General features: G+C 32.0%; 3 protein-coding genes across 3 annotated transcripts; all 3 read left to right on the forward strand.

Moving 5' to 3' along the window:
* Nucleotides 1-1,749: 1,749 nt before the first annotated feature.
* On the forward strand, nucleotides 1,750-6,857 carry LOC148612204 (microfibril-associated glycoprotein 4-like). The gene is made up of 5 exons (XM_088595459.1): nucleotides 1,750-2,428; nucleotides 3,751-3,911; nucleotides 4,412-4,508; nucleotides 4,926-5,090; nucleotides 5,656-6,857. Exons 1-5 carry the CDS (start codon nucleotides 2,116-2,118, stop codon nucleotides 5,886-5,888), a joined length of 969 nt encoding a protein of 322 aa, XP_088451585.1. The 5' UTR covers nucleotides 1,750-2,115; the 3' UTR covers nucleotides 5,889-6,857.
* Nucleotides 6,858-10,256: 3,399 nt separating this feature from the next.
* Nucleotides 10,257-14,932, forward strand: LOC148612205 (microfibril-associated glycoprotein 4-like). Its single transcript, XM_088595460.1, has 5 exons — nucleotides 10,257-10,707; nucleotides 12,351-12,511; nucleotides 13,221-13,317; nucleotides 14,227-14,391; nucleotides 14,661-14,932. Exons 1-5 carry the CDS (start codon nucleotides 10,395-10,397, stop codon nucleotides 14,897-14,899), a joined length of 975 nt encoding a protein of 324 aa, XP_088451586.1. The 5' UTR covers nucleotides 10,257-10,394; the 3' UTR covers nucleotides 14,900-14,932.
* Nucleotides 14,933-18,226: 3,294 nt separating this feature from the next.
* Nucleotides 18,227-24,320, forward strand: LOC148612206 (angiopoietin-related protein 6-like). The gene is made up of 5 exons (XM_088595366.1): nucleotides 18,227-18,251; nucleotides 18,786-18,946; nucleotides 22,610-22,706; nucleotides 23,470-23,634; nucleotides 24,070-24,320. The coding sequence occupies exons 1-5, from the start codon at nucleotides 18,227-18,229 to the stop codon at nucleotides 24,318-24,320; spliced, it is 699 nt and encodes a 232-aa protein (XP_088451492.1).
* Nucleotides 24,321-26,918: the final 2,598 nt, after the last annotated feature.

Consider the following 26,918-nt stretch of genomic DNA (forward strand, 5'->3'; position numbering starts at 1 on the left):
ATTAGCAACTCGGGGGTGTTTCTAGAAAAGTAGAGGTCGCTTACCATACCGGTGCACCTGGTCCATGCTCCCAGTTTTAAGTAGAAACCGAGTTGCTCATTTGCTTTTATTACATTGTATGTATTTATTCACTCTGAGTCTAAAAAGGAACAAAATGTACCAAACTCAAATGAAGAGTAATAACAAAACAACCAAACTGATATACTCTAGGCAATTGTTTAAAGAAATTGTCAAAAATGGAAAGTTCATATTACAAATGGAATATACAATATAGCGGAAACTGAGATCAAAACTTAAAATGTTTAATAAGGAAAAATGTTATTAAAAAAAAGACCAGAGTTTCTTTATTAAAAGTTTCAAGTTGTCAGTACAACATTTGTGAAAGAGTAATCAAGGGAACCAAGGTTATAGCAGTAATCAAAAGAATGTAATCCAGGGACAAAGACCTGACATGGAAAACAGACATACACAACATAGAACATAAAGTAACTAAAATCATACATACAAAGTAACAAAAGTAAATGAGCAACTCGGACTCCACTAATAACTGGGAACATGGATCAGGTGAACCGGTAGGGTAAGCGTCCTCTGCTTTTCTGGTTGAAACAATTGGCATAACAACACAGCAACAGTAAGAAATTGTTTATGTTTATGTTCAGGAACCGGGTCAATAGAAACACGAATAGTATAAATATTTCGTTCGAAAAAAAGAAAAGAAAATATAACATAACATCAGAAATCGTCACGTTTCTCCAAATCCCCCAATATAAAGAATAAGACACATACCTTAATAACCCTAAAATACATTACTTCTGTAACATGACAGTTTAATTTCTAAAACTTTTTGAGAGAAATTTTGGAGATATTTCCCTTTGGCCAGATCTAAAGCAGAAATGTGGTAAAGATAAATTTTTGCAGTATTTTAATTTTTTGACTAAAAGGTTAAAGTTATTATTTTTATTATTTCAAAATAATTTTTGATTATTCATTTTTTTCATAAATTAATAAATTCCATTTTTTTAATCAAATTTGAAAAATACAGGTACATATACGAGTCTGCGCACTCATCAGCGTTTATTTTCGGTGGACATTTTGAAAGTCAATTTTGCCAAGGCCAGCCCAAATTTTGTCATGTTTTGGTAGACAATTATCTGTAAAGTCAAGGAAAACTATTCCTAAATAGCTGACTTGACGAGGTTTTGTAATACCACAGAACATGTATTTTTGGTCAGAAGATGAAACACAGTCTACTGTATAACCTTATTTAGGACGTTGCCATTTTTCGGAATCATGGAATTGATATTGAATACATTCATCAGAAATAATTATTGGAGTGTTGGAACCATCTATTATCATGTTTATCACGTGACGATAAAAATGTTCTATATGTAAATCAGAAACCTCAAATAAACGTATATTATACAAACTTTATTATTTACGCCGGGTGCGTTACACTTCCTTATATGTCTAACATCTCAAGGATTTTTATTTTAAAAAATCAATTATACTGGCTTAATGGTCCAAATAATTTGGCAGTTAACTATAATTGCAATCCTTGAAAAAATTGAAAGACATTTATTGTGAAAAATTGACTTAAGTTTAATATAGTCCAGACTATGAAAGTAGTTTTTAAAATTATGTTACGTGCTAATGGCCTTTTCTATTAATTTCACAACCAAGTATGTTTGCAATCTATTTCTGTTTGTGTTTAAAGCACTGAATTGCTTTTATCGATAGCACATCATATAAGCAGTGCATTATTTAAATACTATTGTCAATTTAGCCCGCAATATCTTTGTGACCTTTTTGGAATTTTCGATTGATTAAAACAATTAGTATAATTGAAGAACTTATTTTATACATGCAAGTGGTATTGATACCAGCAAGTTCTTTTGTACTGTAACACAAAAGAATGGCTTTCAAAAAAAAAAAAAAAAAAAAAAAAATTCCTATTGAATATACACTCCACCGGACATGATTTGTCTATTTCAAGTGCTATGTGGATATTAACACATGCGATATTAGATACATTAAGACAATTATTACCAATACTTTCCGTATAAAACGTTTTTCAATTATGGCTTTAAAGCGTCATTAATATCGTGCAGGCTTAAAATGGTTTGTTACATTTTTACAAGTTGTTGTATTCTTTTGGTTGTCCGTCTTGTAAAGTCACAACACCTTAGTGCCCACAAGTCCTGCAAAAACTCACATTTTGACAATGTCTACAAAACTGAAAATCAACTACGGATTACCCAGCAAAGGAACATATTGTTTTGTTTTACTTCTTGTATTGATGACTCTGATTGTATGTCTTTTGCATTCAATTCGAACAGTAGTAGATGTCAAATTTTCAATCGTACCTTTAGAGGTCAGAATGTATCTGGAATATCTCTACTTGGAATTTCACACTATGACCTAGTTAATGGTAAGTTTTACTTAGATTTTTTCAAATTGAAATCATCATCAATGATGACATGTGTCAATCACTACCATACAGCTTGTTTTTTATTCTTATTTTTGAAGATTTTAAAAACATTCAATGGGAAAAAAACCCGAGGGGTCTGAAAAAAAGGTCACCTGAACAGAAAGTAGAATGGAGTGTTGTTAGATTATGTATGCAGTGGCTAAATGGTGCAGTTGATAAGTCTAATTTAAATAAGATTGCTATTTCTAGAATTACTCAAACTACGACTGTCTAGTAAGGACGCCAAATACACCAGCAAGAGGTTCTACCATGTGTAATAAATACTGATTTATATAAAAACACTTGAACGAATCTTGGATCATATATTTTAATTATTACTGATGCTTTTATTGGCAATTATACAACTAAATTTTTATATGATAAGTGGACATACTTGACAAAGTCTGTATAAATTATAGAACTCATTTTAATATTCACTTGAGATATTGATATATCTTGTTTTCTTGTATTGTTGATATTTACATTTTCTGTTTCGTCAAATCAAATTGTTGATGGTAGGTTATTTCAGGCATTTTCCAAATAATTTTGGTACAATCTCTTTACCCGTATCAACCCTCAAACACAACTCTGGTGTTTGATACAGTAGCCCAAGGCTGATACGGTGGGCGATATAGAAAAGCGATATGACAGCCTTCAAATATCAACCCTTCTATATATTATCCTAATTTCATTTTGTAACACTATGAAATCTCGTCTTCTTTTTAAGTAGCAATCTTTCTAAATATCAGACAGAGATGACTCATGCATGTTAAAAACCCACTGATTTTTCTATTTATTGTTTTATTAATTGTTCAGAAACAGTTACTGATCACATAACCAGACTAAGTTTATCATTAGGATGTTGCTGTTGCACTTTTGAGATAAAAATTATAAAGATTGTGCATGAAATTGGCACCTTGCAAGAATTTCTTGATTTGGTTACATTTGTTGATTTAAGTGGGAGATGAAGGTATGATTTTCTAAAAAGTACAGAAAAGATTATCGTTATGTGAGTGTAGTATATGTAGACTTAAAACGCTTCTTTTGTTTGGTGGGTTTTTCTACACCATGAATAATTTTACCAATCGAAGTCTGAATTTTATGTGGACTTAAATATTGTATTGCAACATTTATATGTAGACTTAAAACGCTTCCTTTGTTTGGTCGGATTTTCTACACCATGAATAATTTTACCATTCGCAGTCAGTGTCTGAATTTTATGTATACTTAAATATTGTATTGCAACACTTCATTTATGAAAAAGTTACATATTTGTATTGAAGATGATTGTGAATTCGAAGGGTCTTTGGAAAATGCTTCAGCTGTGGATTGCTCTGGAATCCAAGCTCTTGGATATACCAGAAGTGGAGTGTATACAATAAGTATTTCGGGAATTACAACACAAGTTTGGTGTGACCTTCAAACAGACGGCGGTCGGTGGACGGTAATGTTTTCCAAATGCTTAATCATGTCCCTTATTATTATTGTTGTTGCTTATGAATTATGTTGACAAACAAATACACTTAATGAAATAAATATGAATAGGTAGACAAATTATACATACACAAGCTTTAAACATTTGTAAGATATTACCTATATTTTATTTATTATCTTTTCCGAGTCATCGATAAGAAAGAAACACTAACGACTAAACAATACGTAAAAAGCAATGACTTCTTATTTCGTATCGTCAATTTTCCGTTCATCTGTGACAATTCCCTTCAGTATGTTTGCATAGAATTGTCATATCACAAATCATGCGTTCATGTTATTTGCAGTGCGTGTCAATTTTGTCTGTTTAGTCGTTATCCCTGTATCAAGTATCTTTTTTAGTACTTTCACATCCCTATTGCCTTCCCTTTTAATAAGATTTTATTTAGATTGTGGCCTTATATTATGTATGCGGAAATGGATTTGATTACAGTTAGAATTTGGTTTTTGTAGGCTTTCCAGCGCAGAACAGATGGATCTGTTAACTTTGATGTTGGTTGGGAACAGTATAAAAATGGATTCGGGAATCCTTCAACTGAATACTGGATCGGTATGCAGCACATTATATTATATGTAATTGACTGTTAGGGCTTTCATTATATACACGGAAACGATAATAACTGTAAACAAAATAAATGTAATAGTCACAATTTCACTATTCTTAATTTTTACGAGAAGTAAATACATTATTTTTGGAAAGTATATGCGTCAAAACCGAGTAGCTTTACACAACATTTAACGGAAATAAAATCATTTGACAAAAGACAATGTTCACCTAGTTATTGTCAAGTGCAGTAATTCGTATTTAATTCATCTTTATTGCTTAAAAAAGGAGTGACCTCTGGTTGCATACTGATGTCCTCTGTGACCTTGCCGGTAAACATTATGAAATACTACTTTTAAATATTTTTTCTCCCTGTGAGTATTTCTTCCAATGCCATTTTATTTTTTTAATCTGGTATATCAGGGAATGATGCATTGCATTCACTAACAAATTCTGGATTGAACGAGCTCTTTATCCTGATAGAGACATGGAGTGGGGTTTGGACGCATGCCCGGTACGCTAACTTCATGGTTAATGACATGAATGACAAATATCGTTTAACATTTTCTGAATACAGTGGAACAGCAGGTTTGTAATCAGTCTTAGCTTTTAATCGATTACATAAAAAATCATTAACCGTATAAAGCATATCAAATCAAATAAAAGGAAAAACCGTTCAAATGAATGTCAATACAGACCTAAGAATGTCTGGTGACATGTTTTTAAATCGGAATAAGCATCATTATTCATTCACGTTTCATTCGAAAAATACTGATAAAATTAAATATACACAATATATTAACTATTCCGTTTCAAGTTATATCCTTGGTTTATATTGGACTTATTTTTTTCTCAGTAGAATCCATGTATATGGAATTTAAAAAACGAAACATTGAAATCTACATTGTATTATTTGGGAATTAAGGAATTCCTCATAAGACTGAAAATCTCTTTGATTTATGCATCGACAGTCTATATAAATGACCAAATAGGGGGAAACTTTTGAATGGTATATGGCCATTTATTCCAATGAAGATACAAATATAGACATAGGAATATAAATTACATTTATTAAAGCCCATAAACAATGCAGTTTAATGTGGCTGAATTCATAGCCTCACAAATAGATGGGCTATTCTACTTTCCATTATAGGTGATAGTTTTTCGCAATCGAAAAATCAACAGTTTAGCACTTTCGACCAAGATAATGATGCTTTGGTGGAAGACGCATGTAATCCGACATATCATTCAGGTGGATGGTGGTATAGAGATTGCACATATGTCGATTTGAACGGATTCTACTACAATACGTCTGTAAGCACTCCAAATTCGTGTCATTGGCGCGGACGAGAATCACTCAAAACAGTGTTTATGATGGTAAGGTAGTCTTGCCATTATCAAACTGCGATTTATGCTGTTATCATTTGGTCAACATATAGCAATTAATTGAGTATTCAATAAATTTTACATATACAATTTGCAGTTTATTATATTGTCAATGTCAGTCAACCAAAGAAAAAAAAAACAAGAAAAGGAAAAAAAAGAAAAGTTCATTATACGTAACTTAAAGGAAACTTGAAATATTGGAGAAAGAGACATGTAAGGTTAAATCAAATACTTTATTAAATAATTTACACTTTTAGTTCATTTTTGGAACAATTGACTTTATTGTGCATACATTTCGTTCATTGATCTCCGAGTTATAGAAATGAAAACCTGTACAATGTAACATACATACAGTAAACAGAATCGTTTCAAACATAACATACTCCCTTCCTAAACCAGGATTTAATATTTCAAATGAAATATTGCTTTCGAATTGACCAAACTATGAATATAATACAATGTGTTAAATGTTTTTCGCATTAAAATATATGATCGCATATTGAAGTAATGCTTTAGAATGTGTTTTCAGTAACTCTTTCAACTAGAGATCAGTTTCAGTTACTGGAAGTAAGTGACAGTCTCTAAGAATCAGGCAGTGGGTGAACAAGGGTTGTGACTAAACCCACCATTTTGAAAGTTTAATTTGACTATTTGAACATTTGGAGGACAGATAACTATGTCAAAACCTTTATTTTTCTGACATTCTTTTGAAAAAGTTCTGAGGAAATCCAGTGATGCAGAGATCGAATAATAGTCTTTCCTAAGAGAGAAAGCATCCTTGAGTGAAATTTTATTGTCAGATTTGTGGGGTTTTGACATGCATGTTTCTGAGTTTTCTAATTTTGCCTGATTCTTACAAATACTTACACTTAATTGTTTTAGCCCTACTTTCGAGTTTGCAGATATAAGATAACTATTTTCTTCAGTTCCAATTTGTCATTTATAAGGGAATTCATTCCTGGCTGAAAAAGCGACCGATGTTTGCAAACGAAAATCTACACAAATTACGAAACCTTATTCAGACATTTCAATATAAACTAGCTGATTGTTATGGCGTATGTGTTTCCAGGATGACTAACTTTGACCTGTATAGAATACTTATTTTTGTATACTTGCATGGAATATTGTGTCACAGCATCACATTGTACTACAGGAAATAAAAAGAAAAATAGAAATTTTGAATTTGTTACATTGAAGTGTAAAATTATGCCTATTCTAAAAGCTGACGTTCACGAACCATGACCCAAAGAAAAAAATGCAATATTTTGTTTTTCTCCAAACTTGCAACCAATCATCTTCGGGTTTAATTGAAATGCAACTTATTCGACCGGTGAACCATTTGCGAGGAGCGAATTATTCAACACCACATTTACATGAACGGATATCTGGTCGCTTCATCAGTCATTGTATTGGTGTAAAGACTTGTAGCTATATTTATTTGTCTGTTGACCGTTCTTCTATCGAATCCCACATTTGTACGCCATTCATTACGCATATTATAATATGTCACCTTTCCATTCAATCCCCTGTTTCTCTCTTTTTCTCTCTGTTGTTTTCTGGATTGTCGGCCTCTATTGTTCACTTTAGTATCATTCAAACGTTCAATAGATATATAAAATAAAGAGTAAGAAGAATTTATTTGAAATAAACATCATGTCCCGACTGCTTGCCTTCTTTCGGCGTTGATTAGATTCAGATATGTCATATTAAAATGGATTTAAAACATGTAAAATGGTTTTACAAGTAAAATAAAGAAACAAATATTTCAAACTTCTTTTTCTCGTAGATAAGGGAAACGTATTTAAAACTTGATTTTTTGTTGTTGTTTATTGATAAATGATCTAACACTGGCAAATATAAAACCGTAATGGGAAAAAAATTTTAAAATGTAATTTTTCAATTCATTTGCACCTTGACTCATATTTAATTATATATTTTTTAAACAAGCACTCGAATGCTAGTATTTGATTGTGTAAAACATTATCTGCCAAAAAGTAAAAAAAAAGACATTTGCAAGGGCTACTAGTACTACTACTATAGGGATATACTGTGAAAGTACTATTGTTCATGGGGTACCAATTTTCGTGGTTTTCGTGAGTAGGCCAAACCACGAAATTTCGTTCCCACCGAAAAGGAGAATTACATTGATGTGTATACTGAAAATCTCAAAACCACTAATTCAAGAATCCACGAAAATAGGTATCCACAAATTAAAGTACTTTCACAGTACTCGAAACTTAAGATGTGAAGGACATAAATCACTAAATAACGGAGTTATCCTTTAATGATATTGGATATTTTTGCTGTGCTTTTTCAATTTAAGTTTTTGTTTTAATTAGATTATATGACAAGTAAAACTTTAATAAATAATCACATGTAAAATACGTTTTAAAGTTGCGGACTCTGACTTCTTTCCCCCACCAAAACATCACAATGCTGTTGTCTAGTGTCATTAACTTATTTGATGTCACTGGTGATTAAGAGTATCATTTCATCACTAGAATGAAAAAAAATATATTTGAAAATAGAAATACATTCTGAAAAAAATCTAATTTATAGGAGAATAAATATACCGGTAATCGGGAATGAAATTTATAAAATCAGACGTACCAAGAACACGTGGAGATTCAACTCCTAAAAAAACAAAACAAAACAAAACAAAACATGTTCCACTCAAATTTTAAGGTAGATCATACCTAATATTTCTAATAGATAAATTCCCATATTTTTTTCCCAAAGATGGACCTGAATGAATTGTAAAAACATAGGTCACAAAACTTTTGCAATAATTGAGCCTTATTAAAGCCAATATTTTAGTACATTTTATTTGAATTCTGTAGGGATTTTTTAATACTTCGCAAACTTCTCAAAAACCGGTAGACATAATTTCTTATAACTTTATGTGTAGGACACTAAAATCACATTCTTTCATATGTGAAAACGAAAACCGGGGTCACCGAACTCTTATTCTTACAATGTTAAAAAAAATTCCCTATACATTCAATACAACATTTTCCCGCCAATTATCTCCGTTTGAAAAACGCCTTTTAAAAAAATGGTTTTTTTTTTAAACACATTCTAATTTTCATATCAAAAAGTCTTTTGAAATAATTTATATATATCTACATCATTTCAAACACTATTAGTTTACAGAAAATATATATGTCTGTATGATGACAGAAAAGAATACTCCGTGTAATAGGTATGTACAACCTAAAAGCTTGGCATTTTCGGCGAAGGCTGTTACATTTTGTTAATCCACTCATTACAATTATTTATCCAACACACACAGAGTTTTATTTACTCCTATTTCACTGATAACACAGCTCATCTGTGATTAACGCACACTGCGATTTTCAAAGAGTATCCACATAATTCCGTAAAAAATGCAATTGTTTTGACTTAAGCTTTCAAAATATATTTATGAATTACAAATTTTAAGGAGGCATGTTCATTATACATCGCGGACGATTTCTATAATTTAACGTGAAAAACAGTTTTTAACTCAGTCGTAAGTACTTATTTCATTTATACTGATTGAACTTTTAAAAAATTGAAATCTTACTTCTTAAATAAGTTTTTTTTTCACCATAATTTTTCTGAATATAACGTACCTCGGCAATTTGTTCTAAATAGACAACACAACATTGACAGTTACAATAAAAAAAAGCAATATACAGTGAAACTTAATGTGTTAAAATCAAATTTAATTAAAAGAAATAACAAATAAAAAATAAGTTTCCACCTTCTTCAATTCTGTAAAATGAAACATAATTTAAAATGTATCCGAAGGTAATACATGTTCTAAAATGTACTTTGAGATTGTTTTAATTGTAATGTTACATTGATTCCAATCATTTATTGTCTATCCTGCATTGTCTTATTTTTTAATTGCACCACACCCAGAAACTAATTGATTATTTAGGTATTGTTTTATCAAATTTTAAAAAAAGTGAAGTTACAATGTGTACCTTAACAACACGTTGTCTGAGAGATAAGGACCCAAGAACATAATGATTCAGTCGAGTGATGTATTACATCAGTTAATTATAGTGCAATATTTATTGCTTTTTAGTTGCAAATAGTCATTTCTGCAATAAGCCATTCTTTAAAATGAATCTTTTCGAGATACAATCTAAAATTTTAGGTCCTTTTCTAAAAAATATTTCATAAATGATGTAACATGTATAATTTGACAAGAATTTGAATGAAAGGTTAGCATGGTGAATATTAATGGTAAGGTTATCTGTATTACACAAGGAATTTTAATTACAGTGTAAAATTGATTTTTACTGATTATTGTCTTTTTATATATGATTTAAATAAAGGATGTTACTCTGCATATCCTGATATCTCTTTATCAAACAGACAAGCATGATGAATATCTATGAAACAGGGATATTAGGGATGATATCGAGTATCGAATATCAAGTACAGAATTTTTTCGTTGGATGATTTTGTTAATAGAAAGATTTATTCGATTCAATGGATTAAAACATCGTAGGCATGTGCACGGCATCGGGCAAAATAATTATCCTTTTGTTTTCTTGTTTAATTGAGTCACAACATCACAGTGTACGTAAGAAAAGTTTAAGAAATTTTAAACTGGACAACATCTACAAGACTGAAAACATACTTTGGAATGTACATCAATGTAGTAAATCGTGTTGTTTCGCCTCTTGTTTAAAACATATTGATTGTAGATCATTTGCGTACAATTCGGAGAATGAAAGATGTCAAGTATTTAACAGGGACTTTAGGAATCAAACTGTCTCTGGAGCTGCCATGGTTGGCATATATCACTATGACTTAGTAAATGGTACGTTTTTTTTTCATATGGCTTTTACCTGTAAACTTTCTATATTGCTATACCAAAAACAAAATATTGTTTCTGCTACTTTCTTCAATTTTGTCTTTACAAAGATAGCTAAGAAGTTTGTATTTTTATGTGGCAAAATAGTCTAAATAACCCTTGACCTGAATCAGCAAAAACAAAAGTAGCAGCGGACAGACTTTGACATGGACATGGACACGTAATCGCTAATCGGAGGTTTCCGCCACGACTGGGAGACTTACCACCTTTACATCAATATTATCCTCATCTTCTTTGTGTCTCTGTTTTTCCTTATCACTTTCTTCTGTCGTTTCTTATTTACCGTCATGATTTGTACTAAAATTCCTCATCAAGAACCTGACCTTTGGTCAGACCTTATAACACAACTTCCACAAAAAAACTCACGTCTGCCATTTGTAACATTCTTCATAAAATATGTCACTTTTATTCTTTTTCTACATAAAATGACTCCCACCCCCCTTGATAGATTTATGAAAAAATACCCCCTCAGAAATTAGGAGTTCCCAATGCCGATAAAATATGAAAAGTTCCTGAATTCCTTACCGATACTGATATGTCTTGCAAAATATCAGTTCCTTAACTACTCAGAGTGAAATGTATTAGATGGTTTAAAATCTTTGCAATTACATGTATTGATAGATGAAATGAAATATGCATGCAAGAAAATTCTTTTTAATATGAACCAAATGCTTGTTTCAAGGACTATTTTTGGTGTTCCTGTGGACACGTAGGCATCACCTGGGAGTTTAGAGATTAGTGATAAAATGAATCACATTTCGTTCACAGATATTTCGAATTGTTTATCCCAAGCATATTCTGGTCGCTTTTAGAATGTCCCATACATCCAGGATAAATGATGTGTGTCCTAAGCGATACCAAATAATGACAGTGAAAAAATACAATATAGGCATGTGGAATCAATACTCGTTATACTGTCTTCCAGAAAAGTGATGAGTTGGTGCTTCCTATATAAGCTGAAATGTGCAATTAAAATTTCGAGAGAGTAATCAAAAGAACCAAGATTCCAGCGGAAAGCATTAAGGTGTATTCCAAAGATAATGACTAGACCGATAAAAACAGACACACACAACGCAGAACATGAAATAACTAAATATTACACGTAAAAAAAGAAAATAAAAGTAAATGCAAAGTCCAAAAACCACTATAAACTTGTATAGAGTATGGACTAGGTGCAACGATAGGGTACGCGTAATAGATATGAAATATAATTTTCACAACCATTATTATATAACTATAAAAAGTTATAGATTTATAAAAAATAATTATCAACAGCTACATTTTATTGAATGAAATATTTTAAAGAAATTACAACATGTTTTGTCCTCCTGTGGTCTATGGCCCCGGTTGTCCTTAAGGGTATCCTCACCACGATACTCTGAAAACTCAAGCCTACCGTTATAGTAAGAGTGGCGTGAAAGACATGGTTCCGCGCAGGCGTTCATTCATAGCGCTCGTTAATAAATTTGAGTTATTCAATCCTTCCAATTATCCTTTCAAATAATCTATGATTTTTTTCTTCTAGAAAACCCTAATACAAAATTGTTTATTCGTTGCTCTTTTGACAATATTAATTATTTGTATTGTAGTTGAATGTGAGTTCGAAGGGTCTTTGAGTAATGTTCTTGCTGTGGACTGCTCTGCAATTCAAGCCCATGATTACACATGTAGCGGTGTGTACACGATAAGTACTTTGGGATTTACAACACAAGTTTGGTGTGACCTTCAAACAGACGGCGGTCGGTGGACGGTAATGTTTTTGTTTTCCAATGCTTATTTATTTTCCTTATCAGTTGTATTGACCAGCAAATACAATAAATAAAATAAGATAAATAAATCTAACTCGGATAATAAGTTCAGACATATTCGAAACATGTAAGGTAGGTAAAAAAAATATCAGCGATATTTCATCAAATATTGTTTTTTCAAAAGTATATTTTTTTCTGATACCAAGCCTGACAAATGTAATATAAAAAGTGGAAATAAATTTGATTGCAGTTAAGATAGATCATAAGTATATATAAATAAATCATATACCTATTTTATTGATCAGCCATTATCTTGACAATTCACGCAGAAGTTTGTGTTTTCAATGAGCAAATAGTGTTTGAAATGATGTAAAAATCATTTTTTAATTATTTGAAAACAATACTGATTTGGCCTACAACTAGGAGAGGGAAGATCATTGAGGGAAAAGTTTCTATAGAAACGTAATGAGAACTTTATTTTTTTTAATATTACAAAAATGTTAAGTGATCAATTACTTTTTTAGGAATATGAAAATATTCCAGATAAGTGTTCCAAACACGAGTTCCAAAGACATTCTATCGACTAGACAGTAGTTTACGAACCAGTCAAAATCCCCAACGTAATCGATAATGGCCATTTAAGTTAATCTTAAAATAAAATATAATTAGGTACAAATTATCTGCTTTAAGCTTGACCAATGAATATTATAGGTTTTCCAACGCAGAACAGATGGGTCTGTTAATTTTGATGTTGGCTGGGACCAGTATAAAAATGGATTCGGGAATTCTTCAACTGAATACTGGATCGGTATGAATAACGGATACTGTGCACAGCATTTAAATACACTAAATTCACAGGATAATAGGTTTTATAAATGAAATCTTCTATGTACATCACGGTCACAATTACTAGGTTTCTTTCATTGCATTTATGAATTGCCTATTTTATGTTTTTTTATAAAATAAGAAAAGTTCAAAAAGAGAAAAATAGTAATTAGCAGTCCTTGTAAGAATCATGGAAATTCTGTAATATGTGATACACCCAAAAGAGACTACACATGTTTATTTGTGTAATTAAGTTGTTTTGTGGGTCTATATGATAAAATTTGTTATCATTTATTCTAATTTGTCTGTTCTTAGGAGATATTACGCATTGAAAACTCAATAGTTTCTGTTGTGTTTCATTGTCATTCACAGAAATAACACTTGTTAATTTCTGTCTACTATTTCAGTTAAAAAAATATGTAGGCTTTACAACAATGAATCAAATTTTGCATGATTCTTAGATGAAGTACTACTTAAATGCAATTAAAAAGGGTTGACCGTTCGCACACTCTAGCGTCCGTCATTGAAGTCCTGATATGGTTTGCTAAAAACCATAAAACATTACGTCAAAACAGAGCATCTTCTCAAACAATTCTAAGGGAAAAATGTTTTGCAAAAAGACTTAAGATTTTATTGATATGTTTACCTATGGCAGGCTACCGTAACCTGAGTATATCGCATAAGAACATTTTCAAAAAAGCTCAAAGAATTTGTATTTTTAAATTAAGCATTTAAATCAAAGTTGTCTGTTTCATTGGTTGACCCCAGACAAAATTCGCTTGTTTATTGTGACCTCGTCGGTAAATTTTAATAAAAAAGTGCTTTGAGTCTTTTCTTTCTATTAGTAGTTTTTTGAAATACCACTTATTTTTTTCTTCGTCTCTTGTATCAGGGAATGATGCATTGCATTCACTAACAAAGTCTGGATCGAACGAGCTCTTAATCCTGATACAGACATGGAGTGGGGTCTGGACGCATGCCCGGTACACTAAATTCAAAGTTAATGATCAGAATGACAAATATCGTTTAACAATCTCTGAATACAGTGGAACAGCAGGTTTGGGTTTAGTCTTTCCCATTAATGGATTGCATAAAACGTGATTAATCGTAAATAAGTTGATCAAATCAATTGAAATAAGAAATAACTATACTAATTATAATAATGATAAAAAAAAAGAAACAGCAAAAAGACATTAAAAACAAATGACATCAAAGACTCGTGAAAAATTTAGATGAAAGATTTTTAAAGGCAACAATCATCATAAAATTTAACATGGCTGAATTGATAGGCTCTGTAAGGATGATCAGTTCTACTTTCCATTGAAGGTAACAGTTTTTCGCAATCGAAAAACCAACAGTTTAGCACTTTCGACCAAGATAATGATGCCCTGGTGGGAAACGCTTGTAATCCAGTATATCACACAGGCGGTTGGTGGTATAGAGATTGCACGTATGTCGATTTGAACGGATTCTACTACAATACGTCTGTGGACGCGTTGAATTCATGCCATTGGCGCGGACGAGAATCACTCCAAACGGTGTTTATGATGGTAAGAAAGTCATGACATTTATTTAAGAACGGTGCATGTTGATATCAGAAGGACAATATATAGAATACGTTTAATGGAATATTCAATAAATGTTATCTTTAACAGTTGATGTTATCTTTAACAGTTGAGGACGCTTACCCTACCGGTGCATCTGGTCCATGTTCCCAATTTTTAGTGGAGTCTGAGATGCTCATTTCCTTTTGTCACTTTGTGTATATTATTTTAGTTACCTTTTGTTCTTTGTTGTGTTCGTCTGTTTTCCATGTCTGGTCTTTGTCCTTGGATTACATTCTTTTGATTCCCGCTAGAATCATGGTTTCCTTGATTACTTGGTCAATAGTCGTTAAATCAGACATTGTTCATAGGGAAATTCACAACTCGCAACTCAAAAAGGACATTAAAACCCATGGGAGACACATGTAGGGATATATTTACACAATGTCAAAATATCCGTGTTTTCTATAATCTACTCAAGTTATTGCCTTTGAACCGAAATTATACCTCAAAACTAATAGGGGGTTAAAATGAAATATTCCAAAAAACAAAAACAAAAAAACAAAAAACAAAAAACAAAAAAACCCAAAAAACAAAAAAAAACTACAAAAAACAAAACAAAACAAAATAAAAGAAAAAGAAAAAAAAAAGAAAAAGAAAAAACGAACGCAGTATTTATTCCTTATTATTCCTATTTCACATATATTATCACAGTCCATCGGTGATAAATGTATACTGCTTATTCTAATGAGTTCCACATCACTTCTGTGGAAAAAATTAATCGCTTTGACTTACGGATTCAAAAATATGTATATATGTATATTTATTACAATTTGTTTAGGAGATACGTTCATTATCTATCGCAGACGATTTTTTTAACATACCGTTTTTTTTTCATGTACATCTTTTGTCCTTATTACATTTATATACTATTTTTAATAATTGAAAATCTTCGGATTTCTCCGGCAGTACCTTTATTCTTCATGCACATCTACATATGATACCCAACGTTCCTATAAAACTTCATTAAATTCCCTTGAGCATTTTAGAAGTAGTTGCGCTTACAAGGTTTTAATGTATGTTAGATTGTCTTTTTTTGGAGTCCTCAAACCGTAATTATATTATTTCATGCACATTTAAATATTTTGCCTACCCATTCTATAAAAAAATATTAAAATCCATTGAGCTGTTTAGAAGTTGCGCTCATGAGGTTTTAACATGTATAAGCCTGAAGCCGGATTATCTTCCGTTGAAGTCCTCAATATCTTAATATGATGCCTATCTATTCTATAAAATTGCATTAAAATTCATTGAGCAGTTTAGGAGGAGTTGTACATACGAAGTTTTAACATGTAAAACATAAAGTACGATTATTTCCCTTTTGAATCCTCTGCCTTCATGTACATCTATAAATGATGCCCAACCTTGCTAAAAAATGTCATCAAAATCCATTAAGTGGTTAAGGAGAAGTTATGCTTACAAGACAAACGGACAGACAGATAGACAGACGGGTTGATTCCTATATACCTTCATATGTTTTGTTGGTGTATAATTATTTTATGTAATGTACTTCCAGATTATTATAATTACAGTGTTACATTGATTCCAGTTGCTTATTGTCTATACTGCTTTTTTCTTTTCTTGATTTGCATCTCTTCCAAAAACATATAGATAATTAAGTTTTTGTTTTATTTTCAATCTTCAAAAAGAAAGTTTCACTATATACACGTTGTCTGAGAGGCAATAAAGGTTCATTCAAGCGATGTATTGCATCGGGAATGTTAATTACAGTGCAAAATTATTTGCCAGCAGTTTAGGGTGGTATACAAGACTACCACACGAAAGAAGAATATCGTCCGAGACAAAGTCGAGGAAATATTCCTTTCTGAGTGTGGTGATCGAGTATACCACCTTCAACTGCAGGCAGTATGTGTCATATTATACTGAATGGTTCGTGTTAGATAAACTCTCTTAATGATCTGGCGAAATGATATTACTCATCTTTGCACATTGTTGTGCCTTCTTCGCGCCCTAATGAACAAAAATTACTGACGATTTCATTTTTCAGCTTGTTTTTATTTCACTGCTACGAACCCCTTTTTACAAATTCTGCTTCCGGTTTGTTGAGCTGCAATTTCAATTTCTAGGCTAATCTCATTTTCTTATGGTTCAGCTGGAGATAACCGCATTATACAAAGCACTTCTAATTTGACATTTCATTTTTTTTTTCAATCAAGTAATAAGTACATAACAAGAAAATAATATACTGCTTAGCAGAGTTTAAATGGCCCATAGGTACTTCATGAAACCACGTAAGTGGGAAAATGAAATCATAACATTAGACCAAAAAAATCCCCTTTTACTAAAACAACGCCTTTGAAGGCGCATATAGTTTAGAGTTCCTCCTATTAAACATTACCGGTGAAAAAAAAAATTTTTTAATATGAAGATTAAAATTCTAGCCACCTTGACAGGAAATCAATGTTATATCAATTTTTTTGTATTTAACACTGCCTCTTCATATCGTTATTCAAATATATCAGTTTAAATAAGTGGTACTTTAAGTATCTATCCATATAATATTCAGATTATGTCCATGGTAATGTCAATGCATGGTAAAAAAAAAAAAAAAAAAAAAAAAAAAAAAAAAAACAGCCAAACAAACACTTTTGATATGCTATTTAACTTTTAACTACTGATTTCTTATTGACTATAGGTCTTACGTGTACAGATCTGTAGATTTTCGGACTCCATACTTTCATCTAAAAAAAAACATCAACCAAATCTTAATCGATTACTCTAAAATTTAATTTCAAATGTGCAACAACAGAATGACGAATTGAGACTTTGTTTATGGTCTATAACTGTTTCAGAATAATAACTCAAATTTAAATGGTGGATTTTTGACATGTGTGAAACACCTCCTGTCTGATTCTTTTCAAGACTGCTATTTCAATATAGATTAAGGAAATTGCGAAGAATGTGGAATTTTTATCAAAGAAAGTTTGAAAGATCATTGAATTTCTATCAGTGTTAGAAAGTATCTTCAAACACTAAGGCATGTACACCACCTTCAGCAAAGTATTTATCTTTTTTACATCTTGTTTAATTGAGTCTGAACATCTTAATGTACGGAAGAAAAGTATAAGAAATTTTGAACTGGACAACATCTATAAGACTGAAAACTTAATTTGGGATGTACATCAATGTAGTAAATCGTGTTGTTTCACCTCCTGTTTAGAACATATAGATTGTAGATCATTTGCGTACCATTCTGACGATAAAAGATGTCAAATATTCAACCGAAACTTCAAGAACCAAAATGTATCCGGAGCTGCAATTTTTGGAATGTATCACTATGATTTGGAGAATGGTATGTTTTTTTTCATACTACTCAAAAAATGTCTTGAAACCCTTGGTTTTGATGAAATGTAAATGAAATATTGATGGATCAAAAAGTAAGCATAAGTGAAGAAATAAAGAATATGCATATTGGTTGATTTAAAGTTTTTAAATTTATACAGCTCTCTTCTTACGAGCATTACAGAGGTTAAAATTGCAGTTCACAACTTTTCAATCACATTCACACAAGGACAAATCATTGCTTGTGAAATGTTTTGTCATTCTAATGCTAAAAGATTGCGCTATTCACGGTACCTTCTGCGACCAATTCGTCCTATACGTGTTCGATAAAGTGCTGGTCCACCTCCAAAGCGATCGTGCTCTCAAACGTTTACTTGAAAAAAGTTTCTTCTAGATACCCAGGTTTTTCTGTAGTCAAAGGGAAAGTTGCGGTGAAATTAAGGCCATATTTATCGAAAGGTAATGATAAACCTTAATTTGATAGATAGCTTTAAATGGATATAAGAAAGATATAATAAAGATATTTGTATATTTTACACTTGAGCTGACTGTGATTCTGGTAGTCCATTTAACAACGCCCCGGTCGCAGACTGCTCTGATATTCAAGCTCAAGGTTACAGATTTAGTGGCGTATACAATATCGTAACTTCAGGAATTACAGTGAAAGTCTGGTGTGACCTCCAAACATATGGAGGTCGATGGACGGTACGTCAGTATCAATTTTCTGTCATTGCATGATATGGTTTTAAACTTCTTTTCTGATGTTCTCAGAAAGGTTGCCGTCTCCACAAAATAATAAGATCGTGGAAAATATGGAATTGTAAGTTTGAAACCATACCTCAACGAATTTTTGCGATTGTTTTGTCCCCTAAATCCTGTCTCAACTGAGTAATCTGGAAAACCAGATATTTTTAAAGTCCCTATTTATTAAGTAAAATGCATTTGGAACCGTGGGGAACGAACACATGTCTTAACCGATCCAAACTTCTACAGGGTCGACAAATTTCACTATATTAGGCTTAAATGCGGGTCCTTACTTTCCTACTTTCATTGTTTTATTTTTTTTTTACAGCAATGTTTCTTTTCGTTTTTAAAGTCTCAAAATTCTTAAGTTTAGGTTAAATTCTACATTTTATAAACTTTTAAGGAGATGTAGATTCATAAAACTGCACGCAATGTGTTTCTATTTACGTATGAAAATATAAAGTATAGCATGAAATTTTAATTTTGTGCAAAAATGTCTTTAGAAATATTTTTGTGCTTGCTACATGTATGCCAAAAAGTAGATTCAATTAACTATAATTTTCTATGAGAGAGTAATCAAGGGAACTAAGGTTATAGCGGTAATCAAAAGAATGTAATCCAGGGACAAAGATCAGACATGGAAAACAGACATACACAACAAAGAGCATAAAGTAACTAAAATCATACATACGAAGTATCAAAAGCAAATGAGGAACTCGGACTCCGCTTAAAACTGGAAGCATGGACCAGGTCCACCGGTAGGGTAAGCGTCCTCTGCTTTTCTAGAAACATCCGCCGAGTTGCTCCTATAAAGTCAAGTCCGGGTGAGATAAACGAGGAAAGGAAAACTATGACCAGTTGAACAAATCAGTTTTCATGGTGCAGATGGATACACCATAACGATCCACGAGTTCATGATAACGACCATAAAACTTTTATAATGATGATTTCAACCTTGTAGCAACATAACCCTGTTCCAGAAGCCTATTTGTTAGAGTTCTAGCGTGATACAAAAAGTCTGGGTAGTTTCGGCAAGCTCTGGCATAACGTTTGAGTTGTGATATGAACACTCCATATGCAGGTACTGAAGGAATGTGGCCATAGATGAAAGGAAAGTTGACAATTCTAAATGAAAGGTCATCACGTTTGTCGTAAAGTTTGGTCACTAGTTTTCCTTTAACATCGATTTCTAAGTGACGGTCAAAATATGAGGCTGACTTCACAGTGTCTGTATTATCCTTTATGTCAAGTTCTTTTGGGTAGATGCGATGTATCAAATCCCCGAAATTAGAATTGTTTAAAGATAATACGTCATCTATATAACGGAAACTGAGATTAAAGGCTCTAGATAAACGATATTCCTTCTTTCGGATCAGATCAGCTATAAAGTCAGCCTCATAAGAGTGAAGGAATAGGTCAGCAAGTAAAGGTATAAAATAACTTTATCATATTAAAGGTGTTTGTTTTATAAACAGCGTTTGAGCCTTGTTGTTCTTTTGTTATGTTAAGTGTAGACTGTTCCCGATCGCAATATTCAGTATGTTACACACATACAAATATATACACTCGTGACAGTGTATGGCTAGGATATGTTAAGTGTAACCCTCGCAGCTCGTCAAAGGAAAATATCTCTAAAGTATAATGAAAAAGTTCCTTTACTTGTATACTTGAATTAAGTAATCTATAATGCAATAGATTTTGCACCATCATACAAATATTGAAAATATGTCCTTAATAACTATTAACATTTAACCATATTTGTTTACATAGGGGAATAAACCTATTCAAAGTATTTCTTAAATGCCAACGAAAGAAAACTTATATTTTTAATTATTTCACAATTCACTTTTGAAGTACAAAATGTACAAACAAAATTAGTTTATACCCGTTAAACATTCACATGTCGGTCGATTACTTCTAAATCAGTATTTAAGAAGCTTTTGAGAACCTACGTTTTTGCAAATAAAAGGAATATTCTTGATTATAATGAATACGTTACATGATAAAACGTTGCTTTTTCAGAATTTATCGATATGTAAAATTGAACCATTCACTCACAAAAAAGTCTAAAGAACTTTTATATCAGGTTTGTGAGTGAATGGTCCGATTTTACACATCCATAAGTTCTGGAAAAAAACAATGTTTAGTCCTTATAATTCCAATCCCTAACTATCTGAATATATTAATAGTTTTTTTGTAGGCTCTCCGTCAGTGAAATATATTAATAGTTTTTTTCATTAAGTGAAATTGACACCCGAAATTGACATCGCAAAATGGCGGCATTCAACTGACAACCTGACATACTTGTTAATTTCAATATTCAAAGAACATGGGCTTCTAATAACTTTAAAAGTGTTGTTGTTTTGAATATACAACGCCCAAAATGAATGGAAGAGTAATCAAGGGAACCAAGGTTATAGCGGTAACCAAAAGAATGAAATCCAAGGATAAAGACCTGATATGGAAAACAGACATACACAACAAAGAGCATAAAGTAACTAAAATCATACATACAAAGTAACAAAAGTAAATGCAACTCGGACTCCACTAAAAATTGGGAGCATGGACCAGGTGCACCGGTAAGGTAAGCGTCCTCTGCTTTTCAAATAAAGTAGATAATACCGTTTTAAGCCTCTATACGGATATATTTTGTCGAAGCAATGGTAGACACGTCGTTAACGATATATATATGGAATTTACAATATTGTAAAAACTGTCATCGCTGAGGTCGTAAAAGGTGAACAATCATAATGCACGAAAAAGGCATATGCTAATTATATTGGAATTATTTCTGTCTTAAGTCTAAAAATCGTACAAATCTAAGTATTACGGAATGCTCAGTGGGTTATCGTTAACAATAAATTAATGGGTAATGATTTAACGACGGGAAAACTACAATTTCCAGATAAAATTATCATATTCTTAGCAAGTTCTAGCTGTCATAATCGGTATATAACTCCAAAGTAGCACGTATTATATTTTTTTCTCTTGTGTATTGTTTAAATTGTCTAAGTTGTTTCGGTTTGTCTAGGCATTCGATTAAAGAGTAATCAAGGGAAGCAAGGTTCTGGCGGTAATCAAAAGAAAGCAATCATGTGACAAAGACCAAACATGGAAAACAGACATACACAACAGAGAACATTAAGTAACTGAAATAATACATACAAAGTAACAAAAGCAAATGAGCAACTCGGACTCCACTAAAAACTAGGAGCATGGACCAGGTTCACCGGTAGGGTAAGCGTTAAAATCAAGGTTAAAAATACATTTGAATTGATATAAAAGGACTTACGACGTGTTTGGTGTAGACAGGATTTCGGATTATTCATGGTTTGGTTTAGGCAGGTTTAACTGTAATTGCTGTTCCATTTCGAAATTTTTTCAAATGTTTTATTTTTATTTGAATCGCCTACTTGCTTTGTAGTGAGATTTAAATAGCATGTTGATTGACTTGGCTTAAGGAGTAATTCCATAGCCGAATCGGTTTCTAGCTGCTCTTAAGGAGTTCAGATCATATATTCTTTTAAACTATCAAGTATTTTACACTTTCATATACATTTGTATAATTATTTTATAATGTGAGAGAGAATATGTGTAATTATATTCCTTCATATTAATTCAAAGGTTTTTCAACGAAGACAAGATGGATCTGTAAATTTCGATGTCAGCTGGGACCAGTACAGGAATGGTTTCGGCAACCCATCCACAGAATACTGGATCGGTATGTGGTATCTTTTAAACTTCAAACGTTATGTGTTTTGATTCATTTAAAAACAACTTTTGTCAATCTTGTATAATCTTAATCGTTTGTTATAGCAATGTTATCAATCGGTGGTTTTTCCTAAAAAAAACAAAGAAAGCAAACCTTACGTGTGTGCATGCTTCCACTCCTTGGTAAAGTCAGGATTACTTATTTGCATAAGATTTACGTGTGTTTTTCGTTAAAATTTTATAATCTGGTGTTCCAAATTGGTTAACTAATAATGTTTGCTCGATTGAGTAAATTTTTTTTTGGAAAACTTTAATCCGCTCTTACATTTTTAAGCAGTATTCCGGCTAAGAATTATGTAATATGTGATTAAAGGTTGGAAAGCCTACGAAATTAAATTTGGAAATTTTGTTTATAATGTTCTTGTAAACAGAAATTAACATGTTGCTTTTCATTTAACCCCTGTACATAGGAGATATTTTTTTATAAAGAATGTATAATAGAATTCAAAATTAAGGGAGATAGCTGAAAAACAATATTAACTATTAAATTTTGTATGTGAATTACATCCTAATAGCGGAGAGATTGGAATGAATGATAATACATTTCATCATATAGACCAAGAAAACAACTTAATAACAAATTGTGTATCCTTTTTTTATGTGCATCACATATTACAGTATTTGCATGATTCTTCCAAAGACTGCTATTTAAAAACAAATCAACGTACAACTCTTCTAATAAAAGTTTTGTGTTCGATTATAATATTTTTCAGGGAACGATATCCTGCATTCCTTAACAAAGGCAGACAAAAGCGAGCTCTTAATTTTGTTGGAGACATGGAGTGGAGTCTGGACGCATGCTAGATACAATAACTTCAGAGTAAATGATCGAAGTGACAATTATCGTTTAAGAATCGCTGGATACAGTGGAACAGCAGGTATAAAATTTTTTTTTCTAGGCGTGAATGTAACATTTAAATAAATATATAAAAATAAAAAATATATATTTCAACACAAACATAAAGAAAAAGAAAGCGTCAGAATAAACAAACGAAATACGTCAGTTGAATACAAACATTAGTGAAATAAGTTGGGCATCGATGGCTTAAGCCTTGTTATTGATACAGAGTCATCAAAATTGTAGGAAATTTAAGATGAGAATTGTTACAGAGAAATACGACTAAAGTGTTCAATGTCGAATGTAGAAAGAGACCGATGCAAGAAATCCTTTATTAGTACCATTATAGTTTTTTGTAACGCAATATTACTCTTTTTATTCCCCTACCGAATAAACATTTGATATTGCAAAAATGACACACTGTTCTCAAGAAATAACAGCTTATAAACAATCTAGTAACTTTTTAATATTTCAGGGAACACCTTATGGTATGTGAACAACCAACAATTTAGTACCAAAGACCAAGATAATGACGCCTGGTCAGCTGCATGTAATCCAGTTTACCACACAGGTGGTTGGTGGTTCAATGGTTGCACTCAGTCCGACTTGAACGGTCTGTATTACAACTCGCCAGTAATAGCCGCAAAATCTAACCACTGGATCACTGCAACCAATTCCCAAAGAGAATCATTGAAGACTGTTTTCATGATGATTAGGAAGGCTTAATATTGATTAATCAAAACAGTTGTACATTTGGTGATTTGATGATAAATGTTGTTTTAAAAGTAAAAAAAAAAACAATTCCAGTTCTTCGTATATGGAACTATTTAAATCAACTAAGAGTAAATATTTGAAAGCTTGGGTATTTTTTCAATAAACGGTTTATTTTCATTTTCTACTTTAACATCTATTCCCGGGGCAAAATAATTTTCAAATGACAGCAGGTCAAGCTTTCAACATTGGAAACTGAAGGTTCTCTGTGCTAATTATACATTGATAAGTAAAACCCAAATTGTAACCGAAAATCTCCGGAAATAATAATACGGTTTCAATACCGTATTGTCTGAAACCGGTATTTAGATACTGTTTACATGTGTTTTAAAAAGGAATTACAAATAGATGGTATAAATGACTTCGTTTTCTATGCATCTTAAAGATTATTTTGTAAGATGTCGCCCAACTCGAACTCCGAATATGTTCAAGACAGCTTTGAATTGAATATTTTGCAATGTGTGTGTGTTTTTTTTTTTTTTTTTTTTTTTTTTTTTGCTTCTCATAATGTATTCAGTCCTTACATCACGAAAAGAATAACTTCGTCATTTTGTTGTTACTTTAGGTTTAGAAACTGATAAAAGCGGAACCCAGTAACATCAAACACAATAATGTTCATTCATTTACAATACTTACATATCTGGGTGTGAATATTTGTTTAAACTGGTACGTTGTTTCCGGAGCTTGCTGAAATCCGTGCTTAAGAAGGTATACTTATGGTAAGGACATAACTCTTGAAATCAGTGATATGTTTATATCATTATTCAATTTCACCAAAACCTATCGAGCTTCCACTTAAAACGGAATGCAATCAATCCAATTAACTTTATTCTTACATTAAATTGATGTAAAATGATGAATACAAATGTTCCAATGATTTGTAAGAGTTGTATCCCTTACCCTAGGTCTACCTCCTTAACGTTTTGGCCATAACCAATTAGAGCAAGATTAAAACACCTCAATGTCATTGCGTTAAAATATCTATCTCTGTAAACTTGTAAATTTGAATAAAGGCTGTGCAGAATTGAAAAAAAAATGAATTACTTGACTTACTAGTATGCCTTGCTTACTCTTTGACAGAGCAAAAACCACTGACAGTCTTTCTTCACCTCACTCGGTTTACGACGTACCGAGCCATGGACTGCCAATGTAAGCCATTGATTTTATATCATTCTCCATTGATTTTCTCCAGATGTTTCTTGGACGTCCTCTCTCTTCCCATGTGATTTCCACTGAAATGCCTGTCTTGTGGTGTTTTCTGGATTCTTCCTTAGTTAGTGTCCTACCATCAAGGTCCACTTTTCTTCTTTATCTGCATTGAAGGTGGTAGCGCTGCTGTGTTAGTTTCGAGAGATCCTAGTTACTTTTGCAGTTTGGTAAATTGATTTTAAGAATTCTACGGAAGCGACTATTAGTGAAGCCTTGGATAGTTTTGTTGGAAGCTAATGTTGCTCTCCAGGTTTTGGCTCAAAATGTTAAGACAGCCTAAACATTTCAGTTAAAGATCTTTACCTTGGTTTGTGGTGATCTCTCTGGCATTCCATACTTTTTTTAAAAAAAAGTTGAAAGCAAATCTTGCTTTGATCAGTCCTGTTTTGATGTTGTTTCCAGTGCCACTATTGGCGTTGACTTGCAATTGGCTGTCAAGGTAGGTAAATTGAGTGATATCTTCTAAATTTCATTCTTTAAAATTGATACGATCAGTTTTGTAGGTGATAATTTGTATCGAATAGCATAATACTTATAACAGATAAACCCTTACAAAACATTACATAGTGGTATTACAATCACAACAAAGAATAATAAAGATGAACCTGTTATGAGATTACACTTACAGAACCGTGATCCTGATGATGAAAGAGGAAACAATAGGAATGTCTAGTTTTTTTTTTCTTTTCATTTTTTTATATTTTAGTTCAATTATCTTTCTACAGGCATGGTGTAAAAGTGATGAATGACTTTTCTTTCCTTGAAAAATAAAGAAGGTTGATTGTATTGGAGGCTGTTCGGAACTTGAATTGAATGCATAGATATTTTGATCAGTACTGAATGATACCCTGATAAACAGCTACCACAAGTTATTCAACAAACATTTCTTTCAGTTTACTCCAAAACCCTAAATATTACCGCAACTTTCTTGGTACCATTGTAAAGTGGAGACATTGGGCTACATATTGATGCTACATATTGATACCTAAACGTGTTTAGTTTGTTCACAAAGATTGATTCGGTAATGGGAGGTATAAAGGTACCTAAAAAGCACCATGAATTTGATGAGGGGGAGTGCACAGTAGACCCTCCCAGCCCATGGATTAATATTACAAGAAAATTTTGATCCCCCAAACAGAATTTTACGAAATGTGGTTTGCTGCAAGAACATCATATGTAGAAAATTTTGTTACCCCAATATTTGTAGAAGTTATATCCCTTTGAACTAATACATTTGCCAACAAATCCTCATAAATTACCAGCGCAACTCCTCTGAAACTATTAAATCAAATTTTACGAAATGTGGTATGTAGCAAGAACATCATATGTTATTGTCCATATTAC

This window comes from Perna viridis, chromosome 7 (assembly GCF_037379345.1).
Source record: "Perna viridis isolate PV_CMFRI_1.1 ecotype Kerala chromosome 7, ASM3737934v1, whole genome shotgun sequence".
Taxonomy (NCBI): domain Eukaryota; kingdom Metazoa; phylum Mollusca; class Bivalvia; order Mytilida; family Mytilidae; genus Perna; species Perna viridis.

Bases quoted from the DNA above. Each gene is read 5' to 3' on its own strand.
- LOC148612206 (XM_088595366.1), top strand. From the start codon at position 18,227: ATGTATCACTATGATTTGGAGAATG. The intron at 18,947-22,609 runs GTACGTCAGTAT...ATTAATTCAAAG, and splicing joins CATATGGAGGTCGATGGACG to GTTTTTCAACGAAGACAAGA. The intron at 23,635-24,069 runs GTATAAAATTTT...TTAATATTTCAG, and splicing joins TGGATACAGTGGAACAGCAG to GGAACACCTTATGGTATGTG.
- LOC148612205 (XM_088595460.1), top strand. From the start codon at position 10,395: ATGTGCACGGCATCGGGCAAAATAATTATCCTTTTGTTTTCTTGTTTA. The intron at 10,708-12,350 runs GTACGTTTTTTT...TTTGTATTGTAG, and splicing joins TCACTATGACTTAGTAAATG to TTGAATGTGAGTTCGAAGGG. The intron at 14,392-14,660 runs GTTTGGGTTTAG...TTTCCATTGAAG, and splicing joins TGAATACAGTGGAACAGCAG to GTAACAGTTTTTCGCAATCG.
- LOC148612204 (XM_088595459.1), top strand. From the start codon at position 2,116: ATGGTTTGTTACATTTTTACAAGTTGTTGTATTCTTTTGGTTGTCCGT. The intron at 2,429-3,750 runs GTAAGTTTTACT...TTTGTATTGAAG, and splicing joins ACACTATGACCTAGTTAATG to ATGATTGTGAATTCGAAGGG. The intron at 4,509-4,925 runs GTATGCAGCACA...CTGGTATATCAG, and splicing joins TTCAACTGAATACTGGATCG to GGAATGATGCATTGCATTCA.